The sequence below is a fragment of the Meriones unguiculatus genome, chromosome 4, assembly GCF_030254825.1.
Source record: "Meriones unguiculatus strain TT.TT164.6M chromosome 4, Bangor_MerUng_6.1, whole genome shotgun sequence".
NCBI lineage: Eukaryota > Metazoa > Chordata > Mammalia > Rodentia > Muridae > Meriones > Meriones unguiculatus.
Genome location: NC_083352.1, coordinates 15,052,303 through 15,073,111, shown reverse-complemented (window position 1 = coordinate 15,073,111; position 20,809 = coordinate 15,052,303). Strand labels below are relative to the sequence as shown.

Genomic DNA, 20,809 nt, shown 5'->3' with positions numbered 1-20,809 from the left:
TGCTTTTTTTAAATCACACAGTGAAAGCACATTGATACACCCTCTAATTTACCGGTGTGTATATATGTGTGTGTGTGTGTGTGTGTGTGTGTGTGTGATTTCTGGCAGATGCATGCTAGTAGATGCCTTTGTAAGCCTTCAAGCAGGTTTTTAAGTGACAAATCTTTTAGAAAGGGTTGAAACTTAATCTTACATAGGCCTTATAGCGTTGTTTGATTGATAGTGGCCCCTTTACACTCCTGTATTTAATGCTTGGCTCCCAGTTGGTAGAACTATTTGGGAAGGATTAGAAGGTATGGTTTTATTGAAGAAGGTGTGTCACTAGGAGTGGGCTTTGAATTTTCAAAAGCCCAGGCCATTCCCAGTTAGCTCCTTCTCTCCCTGCCTTATGGTTGACTCAACCTGCTGTACTGTTTCAGCACCATGCCTACCTGCCTGCTGCCATGCTTCCTACCATGTCAGCCATGGACTCTAACTAGATGCAGCTGTGAGCCCCAAATTAAACGTTTGATTTGGTAAGTTGCCTTGGTGATGGTGTTTTGTCATGGAAACAGAAAAGTAACTAAGATAAGAGTTTGTACCACTAGTTGTGTATTGCTGTGACAGACATGACCGTGCTGGCTTTTTTTTTTTTTTTTTTTTATCAGTTACATTTTATTAACTCTGTATCCCAGCCGTGTCCCGATCCCTCATTCCCTCCCAGTCCCTCCCTCCCTCCCTCATCTCCACCGTGCCCCTTTCCAAGTCCACTGATAGGGGGGACCTCCTCCCCATTCATCTGATCCTGTTTTATCAGGTATCTTCAGGACTGGCTGCAAAGCCCTCCTCTGTGGCCTAACAGGACTGCTCCTCCCTTCGGGGGTGGGGAGACCAAAGAGCCAGTCATTGAGTTCCTGTTAGAAATAGTCCCTGTTCCCCTCACTTTGGGAAACCAATTGGTTACTGATTTTTTTTTTTTTTTAATTGAGGAATGTGGAAGAATTTTAGACTTTGGACTAGGAAAACAGCTGAACTCTGTAAGCAGGGTTTAATGGGCCATCCCAGTAGGAACATGAAAGACAATGGTGCTAAGGATAATGTGGACTGTGGAGGCCAGGTTTCAGAAGGGAACAATATTAGCAACCAGATTACAGAACATTCTTGTGTATATAGGCAAAGAATGTGGCTGCTTTTTACCTTTTTCCTAAGAATTGAAGTCCTGTAGTGACAATTCTGGAATTTTGGTTTAAAAAGAAAAACAGAAATATTATAAGAATATTGTAAGATTTAATTCCAGGTGTAGGGATGTGAGGTTACTTTGGACTATCTGCAGCAGCTGTGATTTGCCTCATGCTCGAGGAGAGGCGTGGTTTTGGCAGCTGCAGCTGCGATTGTATGATGTTTGGAATTCTGGGAACTTTTCAGAGGGTAAATAAATGCTAGAGTCCCTCGAGGTGGGGTTGGTCATTGCTGGTCATTTTGGGGGAATGGGGGGTGGTTGTAGTTTGTTAGTAGTTGTGCTCAAAGAAGAAACAAGAAGATAGAAATTAGATTCAGGGGTCTCTCTCTCCCTGTCTCCCTCTCTCCCCCCTCTATCCTTCTTTCTCTGTCTCCAGAGGAGGTGGGGATGAAGGGTGGGAAAAAGAAGAACCCACAAAGTAGCAAGGACCAGCCACAAAATTCTTCAATTTTAATATAACTTCTTCGGTTTGATGGGTTCTTTGAACAAATATCTGCTCTCTTAGAGTCTCCAGCTCTCATTTGGTTTTGTCTTAGTCACCTGCATTTACTGTGATCATCTCTCGTTTTTCTCTGTGTTATCCATTTCTTTATTAGGGCTGTTTGTTCTGATTCCTGTTCCCTTTTGTCACTTCTGTAATGGTGGCGATTTGAGCCTGGGTTGCCGCATCTTAGACAATCAGTCTACCAGTGAGCTACACCCTCAGCCCCGTCCTCCTCCTTTTCCTACCTCTGAGCCTCAGTCTCTGTGTCCAAATAACAGTGTAGTAGCAGCAGCGTTCTGCTGGTTTCTGAGATAGGGTAGCCACAGGTGCACTGGGAAGCTCTGGACAGGAAAGCTGCCCTGACTGACAACAGCTGATAAGGAGAGCCACATACCAAGCCTGCTGGCGTCTACCGCTTTGAGATTATAGAACTGCCCTGCAGAGTAACTCTCCCCAACCCCACCATTTCCATCTACAAAATCTCAAGACCCCACACCACGTGTGCACAGCCTCCCTTCTGGGGAGAGACTGTGGCCTTCAGCTGTTCTGATTAAAGAACAGTTGTGCTTCTTGAGACGCCCTGGGTCAGGCTGGCCCTCCGATTCTTTGACCGGGAAAAGAAGAGCCAGGCAGCAGCCCATTTCCTGCCTCATCCTGGAACTGGGCTGGTGGCATTCTTCGGAAGTTATTCTTCTGATAGAAACCTGTGCTGTGATTCTAGCTACTAGCTACAGCACCAGCTTCTTTCATGGACCCAGCTTCCTTGATCTGAGACCAAGCAATCCCTTCCTCAGTCTCTTTATTATTCTCTAGTTTGAGCCTACCTGCCTAAGCCATAGGTACTATCACTGCCTATTTCCACACTAACCTACCTAAGTGTCCTTTTAAAGAGAAGGATGTAACAATCCACATTTGAGCCTCAAAATGAAGAATTCCACGGGGATGTGCAATGCCCATGGGGGAAGGGCTTACTTTACCACAGGGCTGAGTTCACCTTTAGCAGAAAACTGGGGGATCTCATCAAGATGGAGGCAACTCTGTGATCTGGCAGCCATCTTTGCTAATGTGAATCTTTTTTGTAATTTTCAATGTTTTATTTTAATGCTGGTACAATTTTTACACGACACAGTTACTGGCTTCTAAGGAAAACCTAAAAGTTTTCCTGGGCCACACACTGACTCATGGATAAATGCTTGTCTAAACAAGCTGTTAACTTGGCCCAGCTTAATTTTGTTCATAGTAAAAAGCAAAATCAGAAGTAAATGCAATGGCAGTGAATGAATTGTTAGAGGGCACAAAGTGGTAGGCCGGCAGGCTTGGTATGTGGGTAAAGGCAACTTTCCCGTCCAGAGCTTCACAGAGCACCTGAGGCTGGCCTGCTCTGCACAGTGAGATCCCAGGAATGAGAGTGAAAATGTGGCCCAGCCGCACATATGCTAAAATCGGAACAATACAGACAAGATCAGTGCGGCCCCTGTGCAAGGCCGACACGGGACTCGTATCTTCTTGTGATTGTATGTAGCTGAAACTCCTGAGAACTCAACTCACGTGACCTTTCTTAACCCTCACTGTTGTCTGAGGTTCCTTATCATCCTTATACTTACCTTTTGAATGTCCTTTAAATGTTTTACTTACCAGTCTCATCTTCATAAATGTTGCGCGTGAATCTCACCCTTCAACAGCTCCATCCACCCCTGATAACATCCACAAGACCTTTTGGATGCTGTGGAGGAGCTCTGGCTACAAGGCGCTGTCATTCTTTCGCCCCAGACCAGATCCAGCTCTTTACATCAGTCCTCTCCTTCCTCTGGCTCCCTTCCTTCAGTGTGCCTTGGCCCCTGTTGCTTCCGGTAACTTGCTTTGGTGGACCTGGTCACCGTGGATCCATATCCCTCCCACGCTACATCTTTGCAGAACTGAGCCCTTCCCCTCCCTCCGGGTTCCTGGACAAACTCTCAGTCTCACTCTGAAACCAAATCATCTGTTTTCCACCCTCTCACAACTATTTTTCAAAAGTTCCCCCTAGGTCCTACCTAGCGTCTAGGAGCACAGGGCACTCACTGTCCCCGACTTGAGATAAAACTGCTCCAAACGCAGCCTGTGTCCCCTACGATCCCGGGAACAGAGCCTAACTCTCTCATCATGCCCCTTCCACAGGAAATAACCAACGTTGCCCCCTCTTTTTAAACTGTCCCTGTGGTCTGAAATGAACGGTCACAAGTTTAAGGTCAGTTCAAGGGCTTAGTGAGACCCTGTTTCAGAGAGAAAGGAAGAAGGAAGGAAGAGTGAGCTAATGATTTCCTCATCTTCCAAGAAGAAAAACACTGGATGTTATCTGAGATCAAGCTGTGCTTTCTCATGAGCTCTCATCGTTGCCTCCCCTCCTCCCCACCTCCCTTCTCAACTCTTAACTTATGATTTTCTATTAATGAGAATTATATATTTTATTGTGAAAGCATCATTCATTGAAATTTTACTTTGGTGTGCTTCATTTTCATTTAAAAAATATGTCGAATAAAAAAATTAAATTATATACTTTTTAATTTGAAATGACATCAAGGTTGAACACTATGAGGCAGGCCTGAAATGCCAGTAGTCAGTAGGCTGGCCTGGGAACGTCATAAGTTCGATGCCAGCCTTGACTACATAATGAGACCCTGTCCAGAAAATATAAGGCAACATCTATATTTAATCCTATTCCAACAAAAGCATTTGTGTGTGTACATGTGAGTGCTCTTGTGTGCGCATTCGTGTGTGTGTGTGTGTGTGTGTGTGTACCATATATGGATTTAATAATATCCCCCTACAGTTAATAATTAGTGAAATCAGAGTTTTTCATCTTTAAACTTTGTTGTATCTTTTTGTTTTGTTTTTGAGACTGGATCTCAGGTAACCAAGACTGACCTCACCTTGTAGAGGTCAAGGGTTGCATTGGATGGATATTTTATCTCCTACCTCTGCCTCCAGAGGGCTGGGATTACAGGTCTGAACCACCACACCAAGCCTCACTTTCTTGACAGGTTTTACATAATCGCCTTCTGAGCAAGCCATGAGAAATAAGCCAGGAAGCATCTCTTCCATCGTCTCTGAGGTAGTTCCTGCCTCCAGATAATCCTTTCTTCTAAATTGCTTTTGGTCGAAGGCCCTTATCAGAACAATGGAAACCTAATTAAGACAGAAACAATCTCTCCAGCCCATAGTTTCAATGTTTTTGTTTGTTTGCTTATAGTCCTACTTTAATGTATGTATAATGTATACTGTATGTAATGTATATAAATGTAGTGTCTACCATTACATGCTGCTGGAGAGTGTATGGGTTGCAATTTCTCTACACCACCCCCGCATTTACTGTCTCATTTTTAATCCTAATAAGTATGGTATGTCATTTCCTTGGAGGTTTGGTCTTCATTTGGCTCGTGACTATAATGTTGACATTTTTCTGGTCCTCACTGGTCTTTAGAAATAATGTATATCAGTTCATTGCCCATTTTCTTTAGGTTTATTGAGTTTTTTTTATGTGTATAGGTGTTTGCCTACATGTATGTATTGAGTGACTGTCTAGTACCCACAGAGGTCAGAAGAAGCAGTGCCTGGAATTGCAATTACAGATTTGTGTGAGCCACGGTGTGTGGGTACTGGAGACCAACCCTGAGCCCTCAGAAAGAGCAGCCTGTTGCTCTTGACCCCCAAGCTGCCTCTCCAGCCTCTCACTGTCTGCTTTCTAACCAGATCTTATTAACAGATTTTATTCTGTTTTTGCCTTTCTTTCCCCATTGTATCTCTACATAGTCTGGATGTTAACTCTTTATCAGACTTCTGTTATATAAATATTTCCACCTATTCCATGTTTTTTTCACCCTGTTGTTTATGTCCTTCAGCACATAGAAATTCAGCTTTGATGGCTGTGCAATTTATCTACATTTAGTTTAGTAGCCTGTGCTTTGGGTATCACATCTAGGTAGTTCTTGCTGAACTCTGACATAATGCTTCCCCTATGAGTTCTACAGCTTTGGCGTCACATTTATATTTTTGATTCATTGAAAATTAATTTTTCTATTTTTTTCTCATCCAAATTATCTTTATTTTTGCAACTCAATTAAAGACATATTCTTAAATTTAATATATAACATTTAAAATACAAAATATTTTAAGTTAAAATATAATTACATCATTTCCTTACTCCTTCTCTTCCCTCTAGCCCATTCCATCTCTTCCCACCCCTCTCAAGTTCATAGCCTCTTTTTTCTTTAATCATTATCACATATATACATGCTCAAACACAAAAATACAAAAGTTAGAATCCAGATTCATTCTTTTGCATGTGATACCAAGTTTTTCCAAGAAGAGTTAAATTTATTTATTTATTTGCTTTTATGGTACTAGGACCTTCCATATGATAGCTGTGATGGTTGATTCAACTTGGCAGTATTTAGATAAAGCCCTAGGCTTATTTACGAGAGAGCTTCTAGATTCGATTAATTGAGGTGAGTACCCTCTCCCCTCCCCCCAAATGTGAACAGCACCATGGCCTGAGCTGTGTTCTCTCTCTCTCTCCCTCTCTCTGTCTCTCTCTCTCTCTGATTTCTGACTGTGGATGCAATGTGACCACCTGCTTCAGGACCCTGTCGCTGTGATTTTTCCCTCCATGATGAATCTCGAACCCAAATAAGTCTTTTCTTCCCTAAGTTATGTTTGTTGGGTATTTTGCAGCAGCAACAAGAGAAGTAACTAATATACTGAGCTACTTCCCTAGCTGCTTTTATTTGTTTGGGGCTTTTGAAAACAAGGTCTCACTATACAGTTCAGGCTGACCTCCAGTCCTCAATCCTGTCTCTGCCTCCTCTTTCTATGACCTACTCATGTGCCCTACCACAGTAGTTTTATTTTTAAGCCATACAGTGTACAGCATAAAAATAAATATAAATATAAAAAGATCACAATGAATTAATAAAAAAAAAATCACAATGGCCAGGCATAGTGGCGCAAGCCTATAATCCCAGCTACTTGGGAGGCGGAAATAGGAGCATGTCAAGTTCAAAGCAAGCCTGATCCACAGTGTGAACAAATGTGTTTGGTGAGACCCTGTCTCAAAAACAAAACAAAAATGCAAGCAAGCAACAACAAAATCCCAGAAGAGTGGTGTCATTCAGGACGTAGATCCACAGCATTTAAGACTGGGCTCCTGGGCAGACTGTCTAGCAGAGAGCCATCAGCACTCGCTCAAGGTCTCCCCCTCCCCTCTCGGAGGTATCCTTGGCCTGGACACAACAGTTCCACAATGCAAGAAGAGCTGTTTTGAGCTGCTGTACTTGTTTATAGGGGAGAGGAAGAGGGTGGGAAGAGGAAATGAGTCAACTGGGGAGGAGCAGGAACTTCCTGAGAGGAGAAAATGGGCAGTTCCACAGCTGATTTTATGGGCTCACCGGAAGCTGCTATTTCTATTGAGCTAACTCAGACGCACTCAGTCTACCGAATGTTGCTGCAAAGGTGTGGAGGCCAAGAGAAGCAAGCTCCGGGGCCCACCCTCACTCCTTTTGTTCCTCAGAAATAAACAAAGCCTAATTCTCTGCACTACCTCAGCCCCTGTGCCCCACAGCCCAGGCAGTCAACCACTTGTATCTCTTTTGGTAATTTATTCTGGGATTATACTTTTATATTGGGGGGGTGTCTGTGTGTGCATGTGCGCGTGTGTATGTTTATATATGTATGTATGTGTGACACTGGTGATGGAACTGGGGCCTTGTACATGCTAGACAACTGGTCTACCACTGAACTACAACCCCATCCCTATTATTCTATCTTGACTCATACTTTCTTCCCTAACTTGGTAGGTTTTCAATGATACAGGCTCTAGCCTTCCCAATCTTTCTTCCCTGACTCTGTATGTCATGACTGAGGCTAAGTGCTCTTTTGCATCCTCCCTCTATTCACTGAGTATTTAGTGGCGTACACTATGTCCAGGCATTATTGCAGGTGCTGAGGATTCATTATAACTGAATGAAGTCCCCGTGTTGAGCTTAAAATGGTTAGTTAAAACATGCTCATAAGGAGCAGCATGGCGATGGCATTTCTCTCTTGTACTGTATTGTTTTTCCTGTTCATTAGTTTTGTTGTTTACTCAGGTCTCGCTGGGCCCACATTCTTCTCCCTTTCGATAGGACTGTGTGGCTTCTCTTTACTGGTTCCCATTAGGCCCAATGCACAAGAGATTTGTCAGATCTTTCTTCTTTTCTCTCTCTTTTAAAAAAATCCATGTAGGAGGGCTGGAAAGATGGTTCAGTGGTTAAGAGCACTGTCTGCTCTCCAGAGAACCCAGGTTCAATTTCCAGTACCCACATGTCAGCTCACAACCATCTGCAGCTCCAGTTTGAGGAGATCTGACACCTTCACACAGGTGTGAATACAGGTAAAACACCAATGCACTTAATTTTTTTTATTAAATAAAAATATATTTAAAAAAAACCCCATATGGATTGCCAGACATCAGGACTCACAGAAGCAGGCAGGTCTCCATCTAGTGAGTTCTAGGCTAGTAAATGCCAGTTGTATATCTTTGATCACAGCCTGTGGGAGGCAGAGGTAGTTGGATCTCTATGAAACCAACCCTGGTCGACACAGCAAGTTTCAGGCCATCTAAAGCTACATGGTGAGACCCTGTCTCAAGACAACAACAGTAAAAAAAACAAAAAAAAAAACAATCACCATCCCACAAAAAAAAAATAAATAAAAATAAACATCCATGTAGTTTTAGACATTTCCTCTTTGACCTGGGCACTCAGTGATTTCTCCCAATCTAAATGCTGATTTCCTTCCCTTCACCATTAGAACATTTTTGTTTGTTTGAGACAGGGTTTCTCTGTGTAGCCCAGGCTGTGGCCTTGAACTCAGAGATCCACCTGCTTCTACCACCTGAGTGCTGGGTCAAAGGTGTGCGCCATCGCTATCTGACAGTTAGGAAATTTACTAGGCTTAGGAAACGTAGCTTCCTTTCTTTTCTTTTATCAATAGCATCCCTGGTAGTAAAATGGTAGTCTGCATTGATCTTCTATGTTCTAGCTGGGTTTTTCTTTTTAATTTTTTTGTCCCTACCATCCCGTTTCTGCAGACAGGCTTAACCTCTGAAATCTTCCTTATTCCTAGTTGTTCTTTTCATATTCTTGTTCCATCATATTTTATTATGTTTTAATAGATGATATCTAACTGTATTTCCAATTTTTTGTTCCAATGGGCCATTCTGATTTTCTTTTTCTTGGGTCACTATTTGTAATTTACTTTCTCCTCGGAAAGATCTTTAGATTCATTTCCATAGACTACTATAAAGAGAACTTTTATTTTCAAATCTCCTGTACATCTGAGATTATATGATCCATATTATCTGCATTTATTTCACTTCTTGTTAGTTTCATTTTTTTTCCTACTTTTCTTTTCTTTCCCAATTGAATAAATAGATACGTAGGCTCCTTTCATCCTTATCGTGAGATTGAGGTGAAGCAGGGAGTTGAGTTTAAGGTGACTGCATCAGTATATTGTATGAAAAATATTGCTAAGCTAAGAACAGTCATTAAGACTTGCTGGCTAAGCCAGGCACAGTGTTACACACCTGTAATCCCAGCACTCAGGAGGCAGAGGCAGGCGGGTCTCTGTGAGTTCAAAGCTAGCCTGGTCTACAAAGTGAGTCCAGGGCAGCCAAGGCTACACAGAGGAACCCTATCTGGAAGAGAGAGAGAGAGAAAAAAAAAGGCTAGCCAGTTAGATCAAAATGTTCTTCAGTCACATCCTACTTTCTTCTATTTATAGTGTGCTGAAATAGGGACGAAACTGAAATTGGTGAGGAGCTGGCAGCCATGGGCAGGGACGAAAGGGGCTTATCAAGAAAAAGGAATGAAAGATCGAAGCAGCTTCAGCATCGATCGTCATGGTCCTAGTCTCTTCAGGGACTTCTACTGCATGACAGTGTGTGAAGGTGGCTATTTAAAACTTAGCAACAATTAAGTAATAGACACTTAAAACTGAGTGGAGGGAGACAACATTCTACTCTCACATGCGATTAGTGCTATGCCCATTCATTGACAATCCAGTAACAATACTGGGAACTATAAGAAAATGCCCAAATCCTTCCCTCCAAGTGTCTTCAAGCTCCAAGAAAAGGCCACTGAAATTATCACAGTTCCTGAAGTCCCATCTTGTATTTTTATTACTCAGAGTGGCCCTGTAATCTTAATTGAGGTTTATTGGGGTGGGGCCAAGTATATAGGTTTTTAAAGAAAAACATTCTAATAGTTCTCTAAATTTCAGTCTATTTTTTTTCTCAGAAAATTGGAGAAAATAGAAGTTTTAGATCAGAATCTGATTTTTCCCCCAACATCTGATTAGGAAAAAAAATTCAAACATATCAAAATGTGAAAGAAATTTAGACACCTGTATATTAACTACCCCAATTCTATAATCAGAATTTCACCTTTATCAGCTGGAAGCGACATTTTCCTAAGCTTCTGAGTGACACTGGATAGGGTTAATGTTCCACCATAATTACACAGAAGACTTCTCTGTGCTATGGCCAATTCCAAGGATGCTTTCAACAAGCCAGCACAAGCCAGCCATTAGCTGGGTGGAGACTCTCCCAAAGTTCTTCCCAGCTACAGAAACAGAGTTTCAAAGTCGCCTGGCTCCCTGCCTAGGCACACCTACAGCTTTTCACTGTTAGAAGCTGATGATGTCCATAGGCAGAAACTTAGACCCTTCTTGGCTGTGCAGCAGGGGAGCAACAGCCACGGCTCTGTCCTGGACAGGAGACCTAGACTATGCAGGAGATGAGGCGGTAACTGGTGTGCAACTCCCCTCAACATCTGTTTGTCCATCCTGGGTTCACAAGCCACTGTCAGCCTGGATAACCCATGCTCTCTCTCCATCGGCACAACATTCTCTGCTTTCCAGAGGCACTAAAATGTTGTAAAGCCTATATCACTATTCCTTTCTTTGAAACATTTATTTGTGTGTGTGTGCACGTGGCTACACTGTGTGCACGCAGGGCACACAGGTGTCAAAAGAAGGAGTGCACTCCCCTAGACCTGGAGTTACAGGCGGTTGTGAGCCTCCACGGGGGTGCTGGGAACCACAGGCGGTCCCCCACAAGAACAAACGGGGAGCTTAACAGCTCCAGTTCCTTTGTATCAGAGGAAAACAGTGGCAGTCACCTCTGCGAGCCCGTTCTCGCTACTGTGCAGGATATGTGATGTCTGAGGGCTGGCTGTATGGAGTCTGGGTTTTCAGACATGAATTCAAACCCACACGGTAACTGCCATAGCTGTGTGAAATTAGGGCAATTAGAGAACATAACTGTTTCTTTCCTTGTAAAATAGGAAAAAAAAACTTATAGATGAAAGAATGCCCATCAGATTCTCAACGTAGTACTCCATGAGGCACACAGTAGATGAAACAGAAAATCACTAATCGCTCAGTAATTGCTAAGAAAATGGTTTTTAAATTCTGATTTCTTTTCAAGCTTTTGTACTTGTGTATGCTGTAGGCTGAGACCATGCCCTCTAACCTCCCCTGGCTTGTCTCTTCTGCCTTCTCTTGGCCACTTTTGTCACCCTAAGGAAATTACTTCTGTCTGTGACAGAATGCCATGACATTGGAATTCAAAAGTTCATTACCTGGACTGGCAAGGTGGCCCAGTGGGCAGAGGTGCTTGTGTGCAGACCTGAGGACCTGAGTTCCCCTCCCAGATCGGAGATGGCAGGAGAGAGCTGACTCCTGAGAGTTCGCACTCACAAAGTAAAATAAATCTTTACTTTCATTAGTTTTTATTTTGATCGTATCTTTTCCCTCCCCATCTCTTCCCACATCTTTAACCACCCATTCTCATGTTCTATTTCTTTCCTAAATTCTTTAAAAGTTAATTTTTTTCACTGATAACATGAAAAATTTAATGAGAAAGTTGCTCTGGTGTAATGTCTATATCTGCTTAGTTTGGGTTCCCTGTGGTTACCTCTATATTACAATAAATGAAGGTGTTATCATTTAGATCCCCCAAATTCTGTGTGTTGAAGGCTTGATCCCCAGCCTATGCTGCTGTTGGAAGGTGTCTGAAGCTTTAGGAAGTGGGACCTACTGGAAGGAAACAAGGTCACCGAGAGTGTGTTTTTGAAGGGGGTTTTGGAACCCAGATACCGTCCTATCTCTGTCTTTGCTTCCGCTGGGAAAAAATATCGAAATAGCCACTCCTTCATCCTACTCCCTGACAGGTTTAGTCACAAGCCCAAAGCCAAAAGGCTATGGATCCAAACCTTTAAGACAAACCTTCCCTGCTTAGAAGCCATCTACAAGGTGAGAAGCAGGCAGGTTCTGCTGTTCCGTCTGCCGGCTAATGGTACTAGCTTACTCCTGCACATTTTAAAACACAGTGAAGTGTTACGACGGTTCAGATGCCCTCAAGGGTTCTAAATCCCCTTAGACGGAGAGTAGTCAAACAGACGCAGCTTTACTTTAAGTTCCTTGTTTAAACTTTTGCTTTTGCTTTACAGATAATGCGCGGCTCCCAGGGCAAAACTGAAAGCTACAGGCTGTTCCGAGAGTTTTCACACACACCCCCACCCCCACCCCGCTAGTCTCACAGCTGCCTAAGCAACTACTGCCTGAAATGCAAATACACACGCGTGCGCGCGCGCGCGCGAACACACACACACACACACACACACACACACACACACTTCTCCGAACCATACATACTATCGAGTACTCGGGAAATCACACGTTCGGCTCGCCCCAGGGACCGGCTCTCCCAGGGGCGAGACCAACGCAGGCCACTTCTAGTCTCTACACTGTGGTCCCTTTCTGCTTTTCTTCCTGCAAACTGATTCCGTGTGGCTCCTCGGAGCCGGCTCGCCCGGTCCTTCGCCCGCCGAGTCGCTGCCGGCAGGAAGCAGGTGTCTGTACCGCGCCATCGGGAGAGCAGGCCCGCGCGGGAGCCCCTTGTCCCCGCAGCGCATCCCGGGGGACTCCGGCCAGACCCGCCTCCCCTGCACCTTAGAAACCGCAGCACCCGTCAGCTGGCTTCAAAACAAAGAGTCCTTTCAGCAGCTTGAGATGCTGGCTCGTCGCCATGGCAACCGTCCTCCGCCTCACCCCCCCCCCCCGCCCCGCTCCCCGCAGCTGCGTGGGTGGAGGCGCCGCTTTGTCCCCGGGGGCAGGCTTTCTTTCCCGCCTTTGCGGTGGACCGGAGAGGAGTCACACCCGGGAATTCACTGCGGAAGCCGCAAGTTTCTTTTCCACCGGGATGGTCGGGCCGGGAGATCCCGTCCCCGCAGGCCCGGCAGCGCCACCTGCCGCGCCCAAGGCCGCACTGCCCAGCCCGCCGCGGCGCAGGAGCTCCGTGGGTCTTCGCCATTGTCACGCTTCTGCAGTTGGCGCTCGCCTTTGAGCAGCTGAAGAGTCAAGACCCGGCTTGTTATGTTTTGTCTTTCAGATGCTTCTTTATTTTCAATGGTTACGTACTCTCGAGAGTTTTGCATTAATTTTGGGTGAATTGCTCAAGGTTCACTTTCTCTTTTCCACGGAGGAGCTTTTTTTAAAACTTAAAAATGTAAGGAGCTAGAAAAACAATCTTTGGCTGCCGTGTGAACCTGGGAGTTGACGGGGTCTTTGTAAGTTGTCTGAGGGATCCAAGAATGGGGGACAGATGGGGCTTACGAGGCCTGTCTGGGGGCAGGGGGAGAGTCCTGCCTGAGAGAGAAGGTTCAAGCGAGGGAAGGCACAACAGTGTGCAGAGGAGCACAAAGAGTTGTGCGAAGTCACATTTCAGCGTCTCTGGGAGGGAGTGGTCACGGTATTCCTATCCTCGCATTTCAAAAAAGGAAGACGCTCGTCTGAGGCAGCCGTGTCACATTTCGTCGAGTGAATTTTTAATAAACTTTGAAAACCACTGCCAAATGACAGAAAGGGCACCCGAAACGCTCCGCGAATGCTAAGTAAGCCAAGCATAGAAAGGGAAATCCAGCAGGTGACTGACAGGGAGGGTTTTCTGTCTTCACTTCCAGCTACAAAAAACCACAGGAAGCAGCCGGGTCTGGCACACAGTAGACAGTTTGCAAAGCAGAGGTTTGGGTTTTTCCTCTGAGAGCAATCTTTACCTAAATAACTACTTAGAAAATAAGTATGTTACTTAAAAAGTTCTTTTTTTTTTTTTTTTTTTTTTTTTTTTTTGACCAAGGTCTTTTCTTTCTCAGGAAGTTTATTTTTTTCAGTTGATGAACATTTCTTCTGTAATTTCAAACCGGAGTTATGAGTCACTGTCACAAATTGCTCTTTTTATTTTTTAGCTTTGAAATAGTATATTTTTATTTCTTTTTACAATGCTCCCTCCCCCCCCCCCCCCAGGCAAGGTAGGTAGCCGAGACCTTTAATCCCAGCGCTCAGGAGGCAGAGAAGCAGTTCAGGCTGTCCTGGTCTATATAATGACTTTCAGGCCAGCCAGAACTACCCAGCGAAATGTTCTCAAAAACAAAACAAATGGGGGATATTTTTTTTTTTTGCATGTATGAAGTACGTGTTTGCATTTGTGCATGGGAGCACTCAAAGGGGTCAGAAGACAGGCCTGAATGTCACGCGTCACCCTTTCGCCTTGTTTGAGATGGGGGCCTCTGTGGTTCTTTGTTACTGCCTTCTGGAGACTCATCCAGGTTGGCATCGACGTCATGACCACAGCTTGATATGTTAGAGTGTGCTCAGCATTTCTGCAAACCCCCTCACACCCCCACCTTACCAAATGCCTTACACCTGAAGGTAAATTTTCCCTCTGAATTTTGCTTCAAACTTGTGTTGGTCACAGCGACCTGGACCACTTTAAATCTAAAGTAGATTCAAAGACTACCTCATTTTCTGATCTGGGAACTGAGATTCTGAAAGGGGAAGTCTCTCCCTCTCTCTTTCCCTTCCTCCCTTCTCCCTCTGTCTTCTCTTCCCCTCCCTCCTCTCCCTCTCAGCCTCACCTCCTCTTTCTTCTCTCTTTTCTCTCCCTTCTTTCTGGCTGGCTTGTAGCCTCGTCCCTGTGTACACCAGGCTGGCCTCGAACTCACTGACCAGGTACACCTGCTTGTCTCCTGAGTGCTGGCATTAAAGACCTGCGCCACAAGGCCCGGCAAGCAGTCGTTTTTTGTTTTGTTTTTTTTTTTTTTTTTACGTGGACCTGTGTAATGGAGGGTAGTTAGGATTGATTATCTATGACTGACTAAATTAGGTAAGTCGTACCCCGGGAATCATTCTACCCTTCCGGTCACTTTCTGGCTCCTTGGAGGCCCTTTGTGACTGGATGACCGAGCGTCCTCACCCTCCAGTCAGGGCTTGGAGCCACAGGCTACACCAATTGAAGGTTACCAGACCTTCCACAAAGGCCAATCGGATGCTCAAGCCTCGGAGGCGACCAGCGATCAATCAGAGCGTAGGAGCGCAGCGGCCGGGGAGGAGGCTGGCCAATCAGCGTGCGAGCGGTGACGAGGGGGCGGAACCTTCGCGCAAGCGGCTCTGCGCAGCTCCCGCTGTGCTGCGGGAGCCGGAGCGGAGCCCGAGACTCGGTGATAGCTGGTAGGGCTGGGCGAGCGGATGGGAAGGGACGCGTTGGGCGTCGCCCGGGAGAGGTGCGGGAGGAGTGGCGGGCTACATCTGTTGCTATGGCAACACAGGGGCGCCGTCCTGGGACCAGGGTCCCTGCTTCTGGGCCAGTTTTCAGGATGGAGCCCCTAGGCCCGCAGGGCCTCCAGTACCCCAGGCTTGCAGGCTGCTGGGCTGCTAGTTCTCCGCGCCTGTCTCGGCAGCCTGCACACCTGCGATGTTCCCTGGGGCATTAGGAAAACAGGCCTTAGCCCAAGTCACTTCACCTCAAGGCCGCCCCTAGGTGCAGCGCAGTTCCCTCATCCTGGAGATGTCACTGTAGACAAACTAGGTTATATCCAGAGATTTTTTTTTTTAAGCCACCCAACGAAGTGCTTTGTGCACAAATAATTCAGAGAATAGACTCTGGAGTGAGTGAGTGAGTGAGTGAATGAATGAGTGAATGAGTGAATGAATACAGACCACGATGGCGGAGATTCCAGGGACCAGCTCTGCCCAGTAGAAGCTGAAAGCACACCATGTAGGTAGTGCCTGCCATCCCTGTTTATTTCGTTTAGGATTTTTTTGTTGTTGAGACAAGATGTCTTGTTATGTAACCTAGGCTGGTCTCAAACTTGTAATCCTCCTGTCTCAGCCTCCCAAGGGCTGGGATTACAGGCATGTGCTAATACGCCCGGCAAAGTAAATTTTCAGAGGAAATGAAGCGTATCTGTGTGTGTGTATGTGATGTGAGCGACGAGTAAGGCAGTTCTGTTCGTTCACCTGGCAGATGGAATTCTAGGCGTTAGGCTGGTCGGCAAGCTGTACCTGCTGAGCCCAGTCACAAGCCTGAAACCAGTGTTCTAAGGGGACTGAAAATACACAGCTGAGAGAAAGAAGATGGCTTGACTTCTTGGGAAGTCAAGGGAGGGCGCCTCGGGGCTCATGCAATAGGAGGGTTGCCCGGTAGATGGCCTGCAGGCTGCACATGGCCCGGCACAGCTGTGAATGTTGCCTAACACAAGGGGGTAGACTGACTAAAAAACGTCATGAGGGTTGTTCGCCCTTCTTCTTCCGTAACTCAGTTGTACAGTCCCTGGGCGTGCTTTTTTGTGGGTGGCAGCACTGTGTTGAGGTATCAAAAGGTTGGACCCACCTGTGGAAGGAGGCCCTGACTGAGCCTGGCCCTGAAAGGAGGGTAAGGAAGTCTTGGATGGCCGGGAAATAAGGATGTTTTAATTCAGTGAAATTGAGTCTAGCCTCTTTTGTATTTAGGGTTGAAAATTAGCTGAATCCGGAGCCTGGCAGACTGAACACCTGTTCCTCTCCCGAGGGCATCTTCACCATGATTCATAGTCTTTTCCTGATCAACTCCTCTGGAGATATCTTCCTGGAGAAACACTGGAAAAGCGTGGTCAGCCGTTCTGTCTGTGACTACTTTTTCGAGGCCCAAGAGAGAGCTACGGAGGCAGAGAACGTGCCTCCAGTTATCCCCACCCCCCACCACTACCTCCTCAGTGTTTACCGGCACAAGATCTTCTTCGTGGCCGTGATTCAGACAGAGGTCCCTCCTCTGTTTGTCATTGAGTTCCTTCATCGGGTAGTGGACACGTTCCAGGTTTGTAAACGCGGGGAGGTTTACGTGTATAAACTATCAATCATAAAAGAGCAACCCAACAAGCCTTTGGCAGGCTCTCATTCTGTAGCCTAGGCTGGCCTGAGTCACGTGGGCTCAGGCTGAACTCACATTCACAGTCTTCCTGCCTCAGTCTTGTGGATACTAGGATTACAGGTGTAAGCCATCTTGCAAAGTATTTTTATAGCCGTGTCCCCATTGTATTTAGCTTGGGTTAAGAGCATTTTCAAAAATCAAAACTGAACATTGCTCATTTCCCGTCCGACCCAAGATTTTTGTTTCTGTGTTCTTAGCTGGCTGCATTCAAAAGAGCCAGTTGTTGGCTCGTCAGCCTCTTGCGTGAGAGAGCCACCTCATGAGCGTATGGTCTTAGGTTTGCTCACAAATCAGAGTTCGGATATTTTTGATACTGTAAGTTTATGCTCACCATTGTTGGCTTCATGGCTTTGAGCTGTGTCCAAAAGCGACAAAGTTTTCTAAAAGAACTAACAGGAAAAGCTGAGCGGTGCTTATTTTAACTGGCTCTGGCAAGGGGTCAGTGGTGAGTTTGGCCTTCATTTTGAGTGGGTTAAGTACAAATAGCCATTGTAAGTTCTTGTCATGGTTTTCCGTTCTTGTGAGAATGTGAGGTACGTGTGGTTTTCACTTTGATTTGTATCTCTAAGGCAAGGTTCTCTAATGTGACCCTTTCGCAGCGGTTACATATCAGGTATTTACGGTATGGTTCATAACAGAAGCAAAATTACAGTTCAGAAGCAGCAAGGAAAATAACTTTATGGTTGGGGGTCACCACAGCACGAGTTGCTGTATTAGAGGAAGGTTGAGAACGATGCTCTAAGGGAACCAGGTAGAGGGAGGTGAGTTATATGGGAACACCATCTAAGCACAGAGTCCGGGTCCAGAGAATGGTTTACCTTTAACAGTCGTGGCATTTGTGTTACTTGGATAATACTAGATAAGGAGATAATAATAGATAAAGGCTCTTTGGTTAAACTCCTCTGTCACGCAAGGTCTGGGGTTAGCCACATATAGAGACCTGTGGAGTTAGGAAAGGGAAGGAGCATGTGTTGTCACTGTCAGGACAGTTCCGTTCTATCCATAGTGCTCACTCCCACATCACCCGACTAGAACCGTTCTTTTGTAAAAAAAATTAAAAAAAAAAAGTAACATATGTATTTCCTCCAAATGGAATTCCAGTCCTCATGCAGCGTGCTAGCCACCATGCACAGTGAAAACCTAAGGTTACAAGCCCAGAATAGGGAGGAAACAGAAGGATCCAGTAGTGACTAACCTGAGCTTTGCTGTGGTTTCTGTGTACTTGAGCCGTACACAAAGTAACAGTCGCTTTGTCATACCGATTCCTGCCAGGAAGTGAGAAAAGTTGTTTGTTTAAAAACCATAGAGTTTGGGGCTTGAGAAATGACTCAACAGTTCCAAACACTAGCTGCCCTTCAGAGGACACAGGCTCCGTTCCCAGCACCCACACAGTGGCTCACAACTACCTGAAAGTTCAGTTCCAGGTGATCTGACACCCTCTTCTGGCCACTGTGGGTACTGCATGAACAGGCACCGAGAGACGGACAAACAGACAAACCCCATACACAAAAAAAATTAACAACAACAAAAAATTAAAGCCACAGAGGAATTTAGAAAAGTAGAATCAGGTTCAGTTTTGGAGCCACTGGTGAAAGTGGACCAGTGTGGAGCTTCAAATTTCTTCTCTTGTAACATTTTTTTTCCAAGTTCTTGAAGATGATGGAGTCTGAGAGGCAGAATTGCAGCTGCTTTTGCTGTGGCAGCCTGCCTTGTGGGGCTCCTTCCATGTTATGTTTGGCTTATAGAACCTCCTGAGATGAATGCTTATTTTTTCAAACAGAATCACTGTTGGGAAGGAAACATGGTATTTCCCTTCAGTTAGGCTTTTTTTTTTTTTTTTAATACATTCTTTTTTTTTTTTTTTTTTTTTTTGCTTTGTTTTTCCAGACTGGGTTTCTTTGTGTAGCCTTGGCTGTCGTAGACTAGCTTTGCAGACCAGGCTAGCCTTGAACTCACAGCAGTCCACCTGCCTCTGCCTCTCCGAGTGCTGGGACTATAGGTGTGCACCACCTCACCCGGCTGGGAATACATTATTCTTGAGTGAATGTATCTTGGGGTCTCACTGACATGTATCATTGCCTGATGTAGTTTAGGCTGCATCTCATAGAACCAGTACAAGGGCCAGGTAACGGAGCGAGCTGAGGCCCATCGCCTTGCTTGAGCAGTGAAGGGCCCTGAGGAGGTGACCTGGAGAAGGAAGACTGAAGTGCAGGTTTGCTGATGTCTTCAAATGGAAGAGCCAGGAGGCTGACTTCAGCTTTGCAGTCAGAGCTGGCCCGGAATAGAGCAGGTGCCCTCAGCACGCTCCTCCCCAGTTCCGTGACTCGTATCACCATCTTAGGGGCCCTGTGAGAGCCAGGCCTGACACCCCGAGAAACATACACCGACCAACCACATGCCTTTCCCCTCTGGTCGACGTTGTCATCACACTCGCCATGGTTGGTTATCACAGTGTCCACCCACAGTGTTACCTGCACTATCCCATTAAAGCAAGACCCAAAACAGTTACCGAGTGACAGTTAAGGTCATAACCTATGAGACCCTGCATTTGATCCTGAGCACTGGAAAATGGAGATAAAGTGAAAAGGATTTAATCTAGGTCTTCTGTGCTTTTCCACACCCCAGGTAACTTAGCCCTTTAAGTAAATGCTGGGGTTTGGGGAATCCCAGCATCAGGAGCACTCTAAGGCTGTCTTCCGCCGGGCTAGCACATCTCTGCATTTCATCGTCTCCTGAATGAATTTCAAGAGAGTACACAGCAGAAGGCCAAAAGGCTTTCTGTACAATTCTACCTTGTGTCTATCATCGTCATCATCATCATTATTTTGTTTTGTTTTTTACGGAGTCAGGGTTTCTCTGTGTAGCCTTGGCTGTCCTAGGTTCACTTTGTAAACCAGGCTGGCCTCAATCTCACAGAGATCTGCCTGCCTCTGCCTCCATGAGTGCTGGGATCAAAGTCATGCGCCACCATGCCGGCTGTCATGTCCATTATAACGCTGCACAGCTCACGCCCTGCATACACCGGCTAGACTCCACGGGCAGGCAGGTCCTTCCTCTCACGGATATCGTTTTATCTTTCTCTGCAGTCTGAGTGATGGGTGTGTCTGTTGTGTCTCCATCATCAGGACTATTTTGGAGTGTGCTCAGAGCCGGTCATCAAGGACAATGTGGTGGTGGTGTACGAGGTGCTGGAGGAGATGCTGGACAACGGCTTCCCCCTGGCAACGGAGTCGAACATCCTCAAGGAGCTGATAAAGCCCCCCACCATCCTCCGCACGGTGGTGAACACCATCACAGGTGTGAGCGGGTTGGGGGTGGGGGTGGGGCACGCAGGCCAGCTCCCCCAGCCCCTAGCATCTCCAGATCCTTGGCCATCTCATTTTATCTTTCATGTGCTGTGAATCTAACCTGAAATTACAATTGAATGTGGAAACTGTTTTATGTAGCTCCTGGTGGTGGAGCACTTACTTGTCTTAGCATGCAGTCTCAGCTCTGAAGGAAAACAAAAAACCAAAAACAAAACAACCTATATAACAGGATTTTATTCCAATTAAAGGGGAAAGTATGATTCCTATAGAAACTTCAGAAACACAGAAGGGGCACAAGAACATGAAAACCTCCAAAGTTAATCACTCTTAGTATTTATACACACATAAGGTATATGTGTGTGTGTGTGTGTATATATACATATATATATATATAATATATATATCTTTTAGATGAATGAATGGTGCGTAGATAGAATACATTTTTTTATTTAAATTTCATTTTGTGCATATTAGTGTTT

At 45.5% G+C, this 20,809-nt stretch overlaps 1 protein-coding gene and 1 pseudogene across 2 annotated transcripts in view; both read left to right on the top strand.

The window, feature by feature from the left end:
* Positions 1-20,809, top strand: part of Ap3m2 (adaptor related protein complex 3 subunit mu 2) — a 61,161-nt gene that overhangs the window by 29,700 nt on the left and 10,652 nt on the right. The window contains exons 1-3 of one of the 2 annotated variants that reach the window (XM_021650476.2): positions 15,135-15,284; positions 16,566-16,908; positions 20,148-20,319. In XM_021650476.2, the coding sequence (XP_021506151.1) occupies positions 16,636-16,908; positions 20,148-20,319 (445 nt within the window). In that variant the 5' untranslated portion in view covers positions 15,135-15,284; positions 16,566-16,635. Of the gene's footprint in view, positions 1-15,134; positions 15,285-16,565; positions 16,909-20,147; positions 20,320-20,809 lie in introns of those variants that run through there. The other variant, XM_060381470.1, reaches the window with a different exon arrangement.
* Positions 3,120-3,211, top strand: LOC132653821 (U6 spliceosomal RNA; annotated as a pseudogene).